Below are 16,299 nucleotides of genomic sequence, written 5' to 3' on the forward strand. Positions count from 1 at the left end.
ACTGGACACATGCCTTCCTGCTCACTTTTTACTACACATCTTCCCCACATGAAGGTGATTGCTGGCACAGGCTACAATCCCCCTCTGAAATCCAGCCCCAGTTTCAGCATCAGAGACACAACCACATCCAGCGCTCTCCCAGGATCACTGGCTTTGCTCACACTCCCACCCTGGCATAGAGGAAACCCAGGGACACACAAAGAGATCAGAGACAGCAGCACAAAGCATTATCCATAGCCCTTCTCTATGTCATGCCCAGAGCATGGAGGTAAATTTACATTTTTTTACTTTATGTGGTACAAAAGGACCAAATCAGGACTTACCATTTTATGTAGGCACAGTCCTACTTCAGTAGGCAACTAGAGAAATCTCTTCCACCATTCTGAATGAAAGAGGTCACCTCTGGCCCTTATCTCCAGATTTAAAGGGTTATCCATCAGACAGCGCTGAAGGCAAGGCTGCTGGTCTTCACTACAGTTGACAGGAGGCTGATTACCGAGAACTGAAGCCTGTCTGCTATACTGAAGTGTTGTTTTTCTTTCTTCTTTTTTTTTTTTAAGAAAAAAGATCATAGCTTGCTGCAGATATATCCAAATCTTTTGTTAACTGTTGCCTTTACTGTTGTTTTATTACCAGCTGATGACACTCTGGGTGAATTGAAAACTACCATCCCATTTTCTATTTTTTTTTTCCCCATCATTTGGGTCAAGACAGCTAACAGGGGAACTCAATTAACAACAAAGATTGACGAAAAAACAGATGGCTAAAAGCAGCCAAAAGATATACAGTTTGCAATTAGGTTAAGGGCTACCAGGTGATTTACCCCTTGTAAATACCTGTTTCTTTCCACTGACAATAAATGTGCCTGAATGATTGAAGTCAGGTGTGATGGATCCCACCCCTTGTCTTGGTGGGTTTCAGTGCCTGATGTTTTGAAGAAATAGTGTTCCTGGTTTCAGAAACAAAAATGTGGGCTGTCCCATCTGCTCTAGCATCTTGTCTAAAACAGTAGCCAGCAAAAAGTCTTCGGAGAAGATATAAAGCCCAGCCACTGACAGTCATAGGATCATAGAATTGTTTAGGCTGGAAAAGACCTTTAAGATCGTGAAGTCCAACTGTTAACATAGCACTGCCAAGTCCACCACAAAAAATGTCCCTAAGTGCCACATCTACACGTCTTTTAAATACATCTAGGGATGGTGACTCAACCACGTCCCTGGGCAGCCTGTCCCAATGCTTCACAACCCTTTCAGTGAAGAATTTTTTCCTAATATCCAATCTAAACCTCCCCTGGTGCAATTTGAGGCCATTTCCTCTTGTCCTATTGATTGTAACCTGGGAGAAGAGACCAACACCCACCTCATTACAGTCTCCCTTCAGGTAGTTGTAGAGAGCAATAAGGTCCCCCCTGAGCCTCCTGTTCTCCAGACTAAAAAAACCCAGTTCCCTCAGCCGCTCCTCATAGGCCTTGTGCTCCAGACCCTTCATCAGCTCCGTTGCCCATCTCAGGACATGCTCCAGCACCTCAATGTCTTTCTTGTAGTGAGGGGCCCAATGCTGAACACAGCATTCAAGGTTTGGCCCCACCAGTGCCAAGTACAGGGGGACAATCACTCCCCTTGTCCTGCTGGACACATTAGTTCTTCTGATCCAAGCCAGGATGCTGTTGGCCTCCTTGGCCACCTGGGCACACTGCTGGCTCATGTTCAGCTGCTGACCAGCACCCCCAGGTCCTTTCCCACCAGGCAGCTTTCCAGCCTCTCTGCCCCAGCCTGTAGTGCTCTGTGGGGTTGTTGTGACCCAAGTGCAGGACCCAGCACTGAGCCTTGGTGAACCTCATACAATTGGCCTCAGCCCACTGATCCAGCTTGTCCAGATCCCCCTGCAGAGCCTTCCTGCCCTCAAGCAGCTCATCCCAACCTGGTCTCATCTGCAGACTTACTGAGGTGCACTCAATCTCCTCATCCAGATCATTGATAAAGATATTAAACAGAACTGGCCTTTGAACACATGACCCAAATGGAAGATCTAATCCCCTGTAAGTGTAAGGCTTGTCTGTGCCCTGAAGGAAAGAGAATTTAATATTCCTTGCAAAATCCCTGGCTCTGGGTAATCTACATTATTGTAACTTTGGACAAGTTTGTTTTCCATAAAAATAACCAGTATTTTTCTAACCTTGCTGACCTCTTGATCACCACAAGTGTCTTGTGCCTATTAATATCATGAGGCAACTGTGAGGGGAACGTGGGCACTCTCTACACTTTTAAAACACGCAACTCTGACTCTTTCCCAGGCTTTCTAGAAGCACGGATGAGTCTGTCAGCTTAGCAATTGCACCAGTTCACGCAGTTTCTCCTGTCTCCCCAGGGCGTGAATCCTCAGCTCCGGATTAACGGGCCGATGAACATCAACCACTACGCAACGAAGAAGAGCGTGGCAGAGAGCATGCTGGACGTGGCACTGTTCATGGCAAACGTCACGCAGCTCAAAGCGGTGCTGGAGCAGGGGACATCCTTCCAGTACTACACCACCCTCATCGTGCTGATCAGCATCTCCCTCTTCTTCCAGGTGATGATAGGGATTCTCCTCATCATCACTGGTAAGGTGGTCACCAAAGCATGTGCAACTTCGCAGGGCACCCCATGGCTTGGCTGGCATGGGGATGGAAAGGAGAAGCCTCTTCCCCCAAATCATTCCCCCTAGCTCCAACCAGGGCTGTGGGAGAACTGAGGACAGCTTGACATGGGTGGTGGGGAGGTCTGTGTCACTGGTTTTCAAAGTGGTGAGTGTGCTGGTTTTTTTCTCTTGGTCAACAGCTCTGAGCACTACACGTCCTTCAATTCCCCACTGCTGAATCCCTGTTGTAGGGATAGAGCTGGTTTTTGGGCCTCTTGCTGCCCATCCTGTAATGTGCCCCTTCATGCATTTCCTGCAGATACTACATTTTAGCTTTCACCTCACTCAAGCTGAAGACATAATAATTTAGGCAGAGGTGTTCCCTATATTCATCTCACATTAAACCAGTCCCACAGTTCTCCTAGTGCTATACTGACAGTACATTAACATCAGCATTTCAGACAGGCTTGCCCAGTGCTCCATCTAATACAGCAGTTGCAATTTTCAGCCTCCATCACATGCCCAGTATTAAAAGTCTGCAGGACACTGACTTTTCCTGTATATCCTCTGTGGATTTTTATGTGAGACGCAGGATGGCAGGCTACAGGAAGTCCTGTGATGTGTTTGTTCCCCTGCCCCACATGGCACAGCCTTTCCTGGTGGCAGCCACGGTGGCTGGAGCCAGCTGTGAGGAGAAGGGGGACAGGGGACTTCAACTGAGGGCAGGAAGCCACAAGGCTGCCATCTGCATGGCTCATTGGCCAGACAGCCCCGGTAACCCAGGGTGTTCCCGTGTCCGAACTGATCAAGGCCCATCAGCTACAGCTGATCCCATTCATGTACCCAGATACTTCTTGGCCCGGGGGGTGAGGAGGGGGTTGATAGCTGTGTCAGCACATATGTGAGATCTGGGCATCAAGGAAGAACTGGCCTCCCAACTCTAGCACAATGTTCCTGACCTTGTGCCCCATGTCACCCAGCCATCCCTTGCCATGTCCCATGGCCATGCAGTGGGGGGGGGGGGGGTCACACAGCACATGCCTGGCTAGCATGCAGCAGTAATTTGGCTATTCTGGGTTGGCCCGTTGGAAGGCCATGGAACCTCCATGGCAAAGCAAAGACATGACATAAAAAAAGACGTTTTCCTCTGCTCTGTCCTTGTACATCAGCCTAGGGCAAGCTATGGCCCCTGTAAGGTTCCTGGGATTATTCCCTCAGCTTTGTGGCTGCACTGCCTGGGGGCACCATGGACATCTGCCAGGCAGGGAAGGCTTGCAGGGTCTGGGGGACTTGGAGTCAAGCTAAAAATCTCCCTTTCTTTTTGCACTGTATCGCACAGCTCGTTTGAACCTGAATGATGTTGCAAAGCAACCCCGCCTGAATATACTCAACAACGCTGCCACAGCTCTCATCTTTATCACAGTCATCCTCAACATCTTCATCACAGCCTTTGGGGTGCAGAAGACCGGCCTCTATCCTACCAGGAATTTTCGACCTTACTAAGTCATGGGGCAATGGGGTCAGGTAAGGAAGGGGTAAGTTCCCATCACTGCCAGCCCCTGGAAGGGCTCTCAGTCTCAGAAAACACCATTGCAAGGTGGAGAAGGAGAAGGAGAAACTGCACAAATTAACAAAGCCTTTCCAGCGGCACGTTGTTGTCCCATGAGCTTCTGGGGCCACTGAACAAACTCCCTCAGAGGAGGACTTCTCCTTGCTTGGTCTTTAAAGCAAGAATACCAAACATCCCAACTACTGGGATTTATCAGCTGCAAGTGGTTTTCAGAAGGCTGCAGACCTTGTGCTAGGTAGATGGCAGTTGTGGATGGGAGCTAAATTTGGGAAAGAAAACTAGGTGTGTTCTGGGAGGTATCCAAAGATGGCAGCATTATCTGTGCAGAAGAAAAGGATGGTGCTGGCAAGGTGGGGGTGAAAGAGCTCTTCACAGCCAGTGTGGTTTGGCAAGGGCCATTTTAAGAACCTCTTATTTTCAAGACATACTCTTGTGAGTAAGAGTCCAACCAAATGCTTGGGTTCCCATGTCAGGTCAATGAGGCAACGACATGTTCTTAGGTTAAAAGTGCTTTAGGTCAAGAAGCAAAGTTCACATCTCTTGCTTACATGACCTGCAACATGTAAACATAGTTTAAATGCTATATACTGGGGCAAGAGGCAGCAAGAAAGCTTGATGGACACATGATACAATGAGGGAGGATGCAAAAGCCAAGTGTCTATAACAACACAGCTGGCTTGGGATCTGAAAGGGTGCAAGTGCTGAAGAGCAGGACCCCACACCCATAGGGGTGGCCGCGGTGCTGAGTGACCTGGTATGCCATGACAGCTCCACTCTGCCCTTGCAGTGTGGAGGACCCTGCTGCAACCTTACTGGCATTTCTTGTCTTCCCTGCAGGATGTGAGCAGCATGGCTGGTGGGGAAAGTCTGACCTCAGCAGGAGCCCATCGACAAATCCAGAGAATTGAGTTAAACTTCCAAAACCATGTGCATGTTATGGTATACCGGCCCCTCACTGTGTAAGGCTTTTGCAGTTCCGACAGAGTGAAAACAGTCCCTTTCAAAGCTAGAGCATACTTTGCTAGAGAAAGCTGCAGGAACAGCAGCAGGTATACAATTTCAAAGCACAGTTCTGTAAATCTTAACTCTTATTTTAGTTGCCTGCTTCACATATTCAGTATTGGCACATTTTGTAAAGAAGATTGAATGATTTACTTTGTAGGCTAAATAAACAAGAAAAGTCCAGCTTTTTTGTCTCAAGCATAAGTTGCTATACTTAAAGCAATGCTATTTAATAGTTTACTTCCAAAATGTTGGAATGGATTTTTCAAACAAACAAACAAAAGTTCTTATGGAAGGATAGAAAAGCGTGTGTATGTTAATGAGGCTAAAACCAGTTCAAATGTTTTCCTAGTTGTTTAAAATTAAAGGCAACACAGTTAAGAAAACAATCAGATATTTTCGGCATTGGAAAATTAACAATGACAGAAAATAGCTGTTAAAGTCTGAAGTCATCGCCAGGGACCTATCAGGAATGATGTCAGAATAGCCTGACAATATTTAGTAAAAAAGGAAGAAACATTATACATAGGAAGACCACTCTAGACTTATTGTCACAATAAGAAATGACAGGTGCATAGTTTATCACTTTATTTAAAAAATCACCATTATAATTTAAGGTCTATCACTACCACAAATGTTTTTAAATATATCATTTTTATATTGACAATGCTGGGAACTCTCTTGTACTAGAACCATTTGTTTCCATAAAAAAAAAAAAAGAAAGTCTTTGAAGTAATGATTTTTCAGATTTTTTTTGAAAGAGTAAAAATTTTTTATCCTAGATTTTGTAACTCTGTAATGTGCCAAAAATTTGATATTTTAATAGCCTGGTGTAAGCCTATTTAAATAATGGCATGCTCTTCTGACTATTATTTTCTTCATTGTACAGCAGAATTAGAATTCAACATGGATTTTTCATTTTGTATACTCTTGCCACCTCTGAGAAAGAAATGTTACAAAAATGTCCACATACTGGTCTTCAAGAGCTACTGGAGTGTCTGACACTTAAACAACCCAGATACAGGCAGGTTTCATTTGACTTTAAAGAACTAAATTTCTGTGTAAGTCATGGGTGGTGCTTTTTTCTGGAGAGGGTGTGGATGATCTTGTGGGCAAAGGCTATGGGCCAGCATCAGCTATTAGCTGCAAATGACAGCAGCTTTTTTGCAGCTGAAGGAAAGTTGCATAGAAAGAGTAGGGTGGAAAATGCCAGTTGCATATTTACCAGAATTTAAATCAGCAAACCTGCGCACAGTCTGGGATCTGTTTGGTGAAGCAGGTAAAGTCCCATCCTCCCCTTTGTCTGGGGGATGGCGGGTCTGGAGTGACACCGCGTTTGCTGCTTTTGTGGGTCCTCAGTCTCTGCTGAGGCCGACAGCAAACAGGGGTGAATGTTTCTGGGAAGCCTCCATTATTCTACTCTCCTCTAGGACAAGGCTTCACTGTAGAGGCTGCAAAACTAGTTCTAGCCAACACAAAACCACCAGCTAAGGGATTTCAGCCACTACTGGCCAGCTGGGTTCATGAAAAGGTAAAAAATTACACACCCCATGTGCAGATCCCAAATCCTGTGACTCATTGTTTCACAGAGCAGGAGGCAAAGCAATTAGCATTGATGACTGAATGTAAAGAGAGAGAAAAAAAGAAAAGTTTCAGCCGGGAAAGAAGCAGTGAGGGGAATTTCATTACCAGACTTCAACATCATCATCTCAAAGAGCTGCCAGGTCAGGTACAGTGGCACACAGGGCTGCCTGATCAGAGAGGGATTCCCGTCGCCCAGCCCAGGAGAGCAGAGTGCTGGCAGTGCGCTGGAATGCCTTCCCCCTCCACCACCTTTAATAACAGTTTCTCATTATAATGGAAGCAGACTCATTAGCAACCTTGGCTGCCTTCTTCCCTCGCCATGTCTGAGTCCCATTCCTGCCAAGCTTTTTATACTGAGAGGAGGCACATCTGAAGCAAAAAGGGGCCAAATTTGAATGTAAATAAGCAGCTGCCATGAAAGCTGACCTCCCATTTGTGCAGGCCGTGCCAAGTACTGAGCTCAGGTCTAGGCTCTCACCTGTGGTCTTCTCCAGGAATCGTCCCCTGCTTGTGAGAGAGACCATTTTTTCCTCCGCATTCTCTATGATCACATCGCACTTGTGCTTTGCAGGGACACTTATTTGTCCAATGTTTCTACCTTGTTTCACATGAACCCAGGAAGACACGAGAAAAACTGTTTTGTTGCCATCCCACTTCCTACAGCCCTAGTGGGGACTGAAATGAACCTCGCTCCTGGCTAACCTTGCTCACTGCATCACCTACCCACCACCTGCAGCACAGCTCTCACTGGCTGGGGCAGAGAGTGACCTGTCTCTCTGGTATTGCCTACACCTTTGGTCATATGAAGCCAGAGGAGCAACATTTGGTTTCTAATGCCTGTGACATGGGTGTAACAAACACACGGATGGAACTCAGCTCTTGTAGAAAGACAATGTATTTATAAAACATGAAGGAGAATCAGTGTAACCCCCAGCTCCGACAGAGAGGTGGCCCAGGAGTTGTCTTGAAGGCACAGACCCACTTTAAGGCAGATAGTTCAAAGGTACTATTAAGATTTTTAACACAAGGCATCGGTATCTAAAAAACAACTTCAGACATTTGTAGGCGATGAGGAGAGGCGAGATGTTCATACTAGGCAAACATTAAAGACAAGGACAAAACAAGTCACACCATAATTTTCACACAATACATTTCTCTCAGAATAAAAGCTAGCCCTTCTACATTTCCCTTGCTGATCTGCAAAACAATCCTCAGCCCCACAATTCGGTCCTGAAGATGGTATCGGCATTTGTAGGTAGAGCCCCCTTGCCGTGCAACCTGTGCCTGGGGGCCCGGGGTCCCAGCCTGGCCACATCCTGCCCCAGGAAAAGTCTCTTCTGCAGCATGGCCCATCGCTTCCCCAGCTGTCCCCAGCTCCCTCCTGCCTGCCTGCCTGCCTGCTGCACAGGAAATCCCATGCAACTGATTTCCTCCTGCCATCAAGGCAGGACATAGCCAGGATGTGCACGAAAGCCAGAAACGTGGGGCAGACTTCACCGCAAACTCAGGCTCCTAAAAAGATCCCAGTAACAGAAATGAGGTTGACTGCTGGGGGGGAAGTCAGCTTCCTGGCCACGGCAAAGCCACGTTCCCTTTTGCTCTTCAGAAGCTGTGCTGGACCCAGGGATGAGCCCTCCTTGCAGCAGCAGTGTGTGCCACGCAACACTTAATGATGTGACAAAACACCTGGCGATCAGGGACCGCAGTGGCCTGGCCACTGCCCTGGATGACCACATCCTTTCACTGCATGGCTGCGGGACTACCTGCTCCTGCCATGCTCCCTGCTCCCTCCCTCTTCATGACTCTGTCTGGGGAGAAAAACTGCGGTTGGTTTGGAAGAGGGGCTGCAGCCTCAGAGCAAAGCCCGGTGCCGCTTCTGCAAGACTTGCTGCTGGCTGGCAAGTCGAGGAGCGTGTAGCCCCTTCTCTCCCTACAACTCACAACAGCTTCTGAGCATGCAGGCTGGAAGACAGCTTTTGCCCCCATGGGCTCCCTCCATGCTCCTCCATGGAGGCTGCCAACTAATGCCAATTAGTATTAATCACATTTACTACCGCAATGCTTAAATACCAACTAAAAATCCTCACTGTGCTAGAAAGGGAAAGATATTCGTGATGGCAACTTTGACAGTGGATTCACTGGCCATCAGGAAACTAGGCTGAAACCTACTAACTCCTTACATGTCCACCAAGGAGTCTTCACCAGGTAACCAGTCCTGCTTGCCACTGGCCTGGGTTACAAGGCATGAAGGAAGGAAGAAGGTGAAATCCTCACATTCCCCTGGCAGTGCTGGAGTGAGGGCTGCACCCTCCTTTCCAGTTCACTCTTTGCTGACTATGCTCTTTGGTGAGGAGGAAGAGTTACTCATATCATTTAAGCCAAGTGAGCTACCTTCTGGATGCACCTAATTCTTTCCAGAGTCTGCAGATGAACACCAGTTGCTAACTTTAGGTGCTGCAGACCACATTGAAGCCAGATGTGAAAGCACATGGTACAAATAACCCATCCTTCCTGTGCATGACATAAGGGCCACCATTGAATCTACCAGTTCTCCATCTGCAAAATGGGCATCATGCCTTTCTCTGCTCGATGGGGCCAAACAGCTGGGTCCTGCTAACGCCTTACCATGTCTCAGTGCTCACACTCCCTGCCAGCCTCTCCCCATTCCACAGGGATTGCGTGACAGAGCTAGCCCAGACAGGCTGCGGAGGCGCAGTCCCAAAGCCTGGAGAGCAGCTCACCTGCACACTCGCGGGGTTGTGCCTGTGTTTGCATGAAGCACAGGCTCCAACAGGCACCGAGAGCATGACTGACACTGCACATTCCAGGCAGAAGCAGAGCTTATTGCAACGTTGCATCACAGGGCTTTGGCCTCCTCAACTCCTATGACACATCTAAAAAGAAATAATAGTGTTGACCGTTGTCATCCTCTTCCCTCTTGCCCCAGCTGCAGTGTTTCATTTAGTCTCCACATGGGTAACGTACTTTTTCTCAACAAAAAGACTGCTCTGGCTTGGGCAAAAGGCTAAGGCTGCCTCTTCTGAGATACTCAGTGTCTGCATTCTGTCACAGGCTCCAGAGACACAGCCGTTTCTTCACTTCTCACCACAGCTGCACACTGCACAGTAGAACTTCCTGAAATCTAGTTGACTTTTTCGGACTCCATCAGTCACAAAACCCAGACTGAGGCAAGCAGATGATTTGACAAGATTTCTATCTCACGTGCCAGAACTTGCATGTTCAGTTTTCTACTGCAATAGTGCAATCTGATGGACTTGTCAAGCACCACAGAATTAATAAACGAATGCCTATTCTGAAATGGCATCCACTCTATCAGCACAAAACACAAACAAGTCTAATAGCATGTCAGCATTGCTTGTATCCTGCATACCTCCGTTACTCACTTCTCAGCAACTCCGCACAGAGCCAGGTGCCGTGAGCAGCATCCTATGTCATGCTCTCCCTTGAAGCTTGAGACTGGTAGCAGCTTTTTCAGCAAGGTATGTGGACACTGAAGCTCCAGTGCAGGGCACTGATTGTGCTGGGATTTCTGACTTTCTGTAGTCTTGTAAAATGGTTACAGGGGTAAAAAATCTTGCCTTACATTAACAGGAGTTTTAGGGGATGAGAATTCCCTGTAGCATCAGGCCAGGTGTGGACAGGGGCTCTTCCCACAGTTCTTGGGTCAATGCCAGCATGGGTCTGCCCATCCTTTTACTCACTCAATCTTCTTCTGTCCTTGCTGTTCTCTGCACCCAGTGCACGTGCTAAGGCCTGAGGACACCTCCTCCGTACTGGGCCAGAGCTCCCAAGGCTGTTCCGGCGATGAAGCACCAACAGCTGTGCTGGTTCTTCAATCAAGAAGCCTGCTCTTTACATAAAAGTCAAACTATGACAAGACATAACTGTGAGGCCATAACTTATTAAATTAACCTTTAGATGATGCATAAATGTACAGGATTTAGAGAGCAGAATACTCTGTCTCCTCTTTTTTCTGACAAAACAACAATATTTCAACTAATAAAATATTGCCACTTCTTCCCTGCTAGGGTTTCCCTGATATTGTTAGGACAAACACACATGTCTGTCATATAAGGCTGCAAAATTCCTCCTGAGATGCCCTCCTAGCTTCTCTGTATAACCCCTCCACTATCCTCAGGCAGTGGATCAATAATTTAGGTGGAGTTGTAACATCAACCCCTGCCACCTCACCCAGCTGCAGGCAAACGTGGCTCTCATAAGGGAAGTGTACTTGCATCTCCATCCATGGCCCATAATTCACTGAATATGAGCACAGTTTTTAAAAATTACTAAAGTGAAAAGCACAGAGAAACGTCTAAGCACCAGCAGCCTAAAGTGCCTATCAGCTCCTCCACATCCAGGTTTGCTTGGGTCAGCACATGGGCATGCGGACACAACACAGTTCAGAGAACTTACTTTGGTCCCTTGTCCAAAGGCACAGATACCAGAGAGAGGGAGAAGGAGGGGAAAAGGGAAAGGTTGGGTTTTTTTATCTTTTTTTCATTCAGGTATTGAAAGAGAAGCTGTGTTACTCTAAATAAAGCATTCTGGGCTTAGCTGGGATTTGTGTTTGTTTGGTTTGCACCACGCAAGACTCAACGGGTGGGACACATGGCACCTCTCCCACTGCACCATCCGCCAGACTGCATGGCAGGAAACACAAGTTGGTTGCTTCACGTGTTGACGTCTCGCCCACATGCCTTCCCAGCAAGACACGGATCCCACGTCTCGGATACAATGGCTCACAAGAGAAGCTCCCGCTCCCTTAGCCTGACCATCCCTTCCTCGGCTGTGCCATCCCATCAGAGGGCTCTGGAGGCAGAGGAAGAGTTTGTGTGCTCGGCTGGGTGCCTCGATAAAGTGCACGTCAAGACGAGATGGTGGACAGTGCTGCCGAGCAGCTTTGGGGTTGAAGGCTACAGGGTCTTCAGCTGGCGCCGGTTCCACATGCCCCGCTTCGAGTGAAACCAGTGGAAAAAGTTTCTCAGGGAGAGACGCTCCACCTCCAGCCCGGCCTGCAGGATCCTAGCAGAAAGGAGAAGGGCAGACTTAGGGAAAACTTGGTCACACAGATACTGGGGGGCTCAGCCCCAGGAAATCTGTGTTAAGTTGTGCTGTTGTCAAGAGACTGCAATCAAACCAGAGAGTCCAGAACAGCTCAGGGGTATCTCACATGCCTAAACAGGCATCTAATGACACCTGCTGAACGCTTGTGAACCCTTTGGAGCAGGACTGGTCAGGAGTGTCCTGCAGATGCCAGGCTAGGAGGAAAGACAGTTGGCAACATGGGATTGTTCAGGATGCTAGTCTTTTCTGCAGTCATCTGACAGAAAAGACAGGACAGGCCCCAAACCGTAGAACTATAAACCCAGAGACGGAGGATTTGTACAGCAGAGATCCCTCATCATAAACCTCTCAGAAATTGCAACTGTACCTTGTGATCTTTAAATGTCTCTCTGACAGTTGCTCTTCTGCATAATTGCTGTAAGTCGTACGGGAAGTCTGAGGGACCCAAACTGGACCCACTGTGCACCACACTGCTTGAAGAGGGCAAAGTCTTCACGAGCACCAGCGCCTGAGCTGCCCGTGGCCAGCCAGCAGCGTGGCTGGGAGGCACCAGGAAACAGCTCTTGCTGTCCACTCGCCTACTAGGTTTGAGGTCAGGACATGCTCAGAGACTCTCCCTCGCTGACTAAACTTATGGTGGCATTAGTCACCTCAGTCTCCTCAGATCCCCAGTCCCCTGGCCATTGGTCCTCCAGAACCTAATGGGTTTCCCCTCCGCAAATGAGTGATGACAATGGATGCCTACCTGTCCAGCAGTTCCCAGTCCTCTCCTCCCCAGCGGTCCCGAAATTCTTTTGTGTTCATGCCTCCAATCTTGTCCAGGTCAGACTTGTATATGCCCAGGAGACCAAACCCATTCACCTCCCAGTAGCCTGAGGACAGCACAAAAGACACACAGGTATGTTGGCACTTTGAACCACTGATGACTCCAGCAGGGCTGCTGGAGTGAGACTCAAGCTAGTTTTAGCACGATGTTGACACCAGAGAGTCAACAGCACCAAGGCAGAGCCAACCATATTAAAGCCTTGGGAAGTGAAAAAGGCTTGCAGACAGACAGCATGGGCTGTCCTGTGAACTTGTTAGCAGAGCCTCTCACATCCCCTGTCTGGCAGCGGAGTACCTAATGTACCTGGACTGCCCCAGCTTCAAAGGGTCGTCCCTGTGCCTGGGTGGCTCAGGATGGCCACCTCTGTCTACAGGAAATCCTACTCAGATGGTCGGTGCCACTTTCCTCCCCCTGACTTGGGCTGGCTTCCCTCACCCCTGGGCTACCAGCTCTCCTCAGGACAAGCTGTGGCCCCTAAGAAAAGAGAGAAAGGGACAGAAAGGAGTAAAGGTGGGGTTTTCCAAATTCCTCTAATCCATAGGGAGCCCCAGGAAATGACCAGGAGAAATGTCATATAAAGGGCTCTGCTAGCAATCTGATCTCAGATTCCAAAAACCTGACACTGTTAAACCCCATTCCATCTCAAATGCACTCTCACCTAGTGGCCCTGGAAGTACCTTAAGTGCCAGGTCTCAATAGCACCAGAGGAACAAATCTAGAGGTGGCAGGCACCCTCCTTCTTTCCCCGTTCCCCAGGGTCTGAGCCAAAAAGGCTCCACTCCCTCTTACCGTCAGGCCACTGTGGGGACATGCCACAGTGCAGCCTCATGACCATGGGTGCAAAGGCCATCTTGCCTTCCACGCAGTGCTTCCGGATTGAATCAATGACTCCAGCTGGGAAGTGGATGTGGAGGTCACACAGGAAAATGATGCTGTGTGGGTCCTGGAACCAACCACGCCGGTTGGGAAAAAAATAGGTTGACTTTATGTAAGTCTTTCTTGAGGGGCAGGAAGACAGAGATATGGGAGTTGAATTAAAGAGCCATTCATTGCTGTATCAGAAACTGAGACCCTAAGGGCTGGCAAAAAGGCCATTGAGTGGCTATTCAACGATGGGTATGAAATACTATGACTATGACCTGGCAGAACCAGTATCACAAAGCTGCTACTGCTGATTTCCCTCCTGTCTGATAGTCCCAGCAAGTGGACCAAGAACCCACAAAAAAAGAACTGGCTCCTCAGAATAAAGGGGGAGACCCTTACTCTGGAGGGACAGGAAACACACCTACATTTGCTCTGGTCTGCTAGGCTATTCTCTTCCCTAAAAACCAGTGTATGAAAGGCAGAGGCAGAGCCAGACACGTACAAAAAAATTCCCTGTCCACCCCAAAGCCCTCCACAGGCTTACCGTCACGAGGTCTATCCCCGCCTGCAGCCCAGCAGAACGCTCAAAATTTCCTGTCAGCTTCAAGTATCGATAGCTGAGGGTCAGATGGGAAAGAGAAGTTCAGTGCACGCATGCTGGCAAGCACAGAAAGCAGCACTGGAGTGGTACACCGCAGGCATCATGCTGTGGAGCTGCCCTTGCAGCCGTGCACCCTCTCGAGGAGGAAAGCCTTTGCTGTGTGAGTGCGCAAGCTCAGTAGTGCTCCCGTTCCCAGTGTGCCCTGAGGGTCTTCCCCCTGTGCAGCAAGGATAGGGCAGTCCCTGGCAAAAGTCTCCTCATCTCTAGTCCAGCTCTATCCTAGGACTAGACCTGTTACTGGGAACCCCTGGCACATAAAGGAAATGACCAGCCAAGGATGGTTCAGATCAGAGTAGAGTAAGCCAGAGAGTTACTCCAGCAAGCAGAGTCCCCAGAGGCCTCCACTCTCTCTGTCCCATTTCTCACAGCTTGCTTATCTACTCTGCCGTCCCCTTGCCCCATCACTGTTGAGCCTTGCTTTCTCTTCTCTCTGGCAAACTTGACCAAAAGCCAGGAGAAAAGAGGCACATCTGGATGGATGACTACAACAAGTATCGCCTTACAGTTTTATACCACTATTATATGCAGTATATGTCCATGTACATTATAACAACAATATATTCATGTCTATGTGCAAGGTCTGGATGGATGTTATCATTGGGTTTCCAGCTGCAGGAGGCTGTGGCTGGTCAATACACGGAGACGGGCAGATATGCTGTGTTTGCAGGCACGTGCAGGTAGCAGCTTTTCATGACCAAGCAGTACTCTCACCTGTGCAAAGCAGACCTTTTCAGAGCCTTCTCTACATCCATGTCATCGCTGCTGTAGTCTGTGATGATGATGTTGAAGTATGAGTCCTTAGTGACTCGGAACAGCTCTTCCATGTCAGAGATGAACTGCAGCACCCAACGTGCCTGGTTTTTCACTGGTTGTATTGTAAGAGGGAGAGAATCAAAGCAAAACTTATTTCAAAAATGGTGTGGCTTCTCAATAGGCAAGGCTTCTTGCCTCCCCTCAAACCCTGCTAACCTTGCAGGGATGCTGAAATGGGCCCAGGCTGAAAACCTGGACAAAAATGCCCAGAAATCAGTGTGGGTTCTTTCCCTGACAGGAGTTTTCTTTGCGCTTATAAGCCATAGGAGGTTGGGCCCTGTCATGTTTCTGAGGGGGTTTAACTTGGACAGAATAGAAGTTGGAAGTGACCCAAACAAGACGGTTGAGGCTGGCCCAGCCCCACTGTTCAGGACTGCCCTTCACGGGAACTGCCCACCGTGCCATCCCTCGATGTCCCAGGGAGGCAGGTCCCCCTTACCTGGCACCACGAAGTGAACCATAGCACGGTGGTTCCAGGAAAAGCCTTGGGGCCAGCACAGCTCTGGCTCATTTGCCACAGCCATCAGGTGCCGCCGGCGACCCCATGCCAGGTTCCTCATCTTCCTCTCCTCCTCCTCCTCGCCACCAATGCCCTGCCAGCCCCGTGCAAAGACATACTCGGAGAAGCGGACGAGCCGCTCTCCCTGCTCCAGCAGCTCCAGCTCCAGCAGGTAGCGGCTGCCCCGCATGCGGTCCTGCCGTTTCTCCACATTCACGATACGCCGCAGCTGGAACCGCCTGCAGGAGATACAGCTGGGGTGGGCATGTTCCCCGTACACCAGCCCCTTTCCCACCTCCAGCCCATTCAGCTCTGCTAGGCTCTTTCCTCCCAGCTAGCGCAAACCTTTTTGTCCCCTGCTTCCCCCTGCTTTGCCACACTGCTTCCGAAGTCCCATGGGAAGCTTTAGCACCTGTTTCCTAAATCCACAAGCATGTGGGATTAGACCTGGGATTCCATCCAAGAGAAAATAGCTGGCAAGGGAAACAAAATGAAGGTGACACAGAAAATAACAAATGTGTCTGAATGATCGTAGGGCTGGTAATAGTGAGTGTATTCAACACCTCCTACAATGGTCTTGGCACAAGGAGTATGTTTGGGCTAGTGAATTTGGCTCATAGCAGCTGATCAGCCAGAAACACGGAGCTGGACTGAGCAATCATACAGTAAAAAGTGGGGTGAGCTGTAGGTTCAGAATGGCCAAAACAGGATGAAATGCCAGGTCGTGGCCTTTCAGATCGTAACAAGAGTTTCTGCTGCAAAATGGACGCTCATCA

General features: G+C 48.7%; 2 protein-coding genes across 2 annotated transcripts in view; one reads left to right on the forward strand and one right to left on the reverse strand.

The window, feature by feature from the left end:
• The window catches only part of NINJ2 (ninjurin 2), a 49,782-nt gene extending 44,430 nt beyond the window's left edge, over window positions 1-5,352 (forward strand). Inside the window, exons 2-4 of the mRNA XM_005440849.3 lie at window positions 2,368-2,599; window positions 3,956-4,140; window positions 5,024-5,352. Coding sequence (XP_005440906.2) covers window positions 2,368-2,599; window positions 3,956-4,119 — 396 coding nt within the window. The 3' untranslated portion in view covers window positions 4,120-4,140; window positions 5,024-5,352. The remainder of the gene's footprint in view (window positions 1-2,367; window positions 2,600-3,955; window positions 4,141-5,023) is intronic.
• A 174-nt stretch (window positions 5,353-5,526) lies between these two features.
• The window catches only part of B4GALNT3 (beta-1,4-N-acetyl-galactosaminyltransferase 3), a 70,126-nt gene continuing 59,353 nt past the window's right edge, over window positions 5,527-16,299 (reverse strand). Inside the window, exons 15-20 of the mRNA XM_055712533.1 lie at window positions 15,464-15,762; window positions 14,923-15,076; window positions 14,095-14,167; window positions 13,476-13,629; window positions 12,606-12,732; window positions 5,527-11,818 (exon numbers count right to left, since the gene is read on the reverse strand). Of these exons, the coding sequence (XP_055568508.1) occupies window positions 11,710-11,818; window positions 12,606-12,732; window positions 13,476-13,629; window positions 14,095-14,167; window positions 14,923-15,076; window positions 15,464-15,762 (916 nt within the window). The 3' untranslated portion in view covers window positions 5,527-11,709. The remainder of the gene's footprint in view (window positions 11,819-12,605; window positions 12,733-13,475; window positions 13,630-14,094; window positions 14,168-14,922; window positions 15,077-15,463; window positions 15,763-16,299) is intronic.

Source organism: Falco cherrug, chromosome 5 (assembly GCF_023634085.1).
Source record: "Falco cherrug isolate bFalChe1 chromosome 5, bFalChe1.pri, whole genome shotgun sequence".
Classification (NCBI taxonomy): domain Eukaryota; kingdom Metazoa; phylum Chordata; class Aves; order Falconiformes; family Falconidae; genus Falco; species Falco cherrug.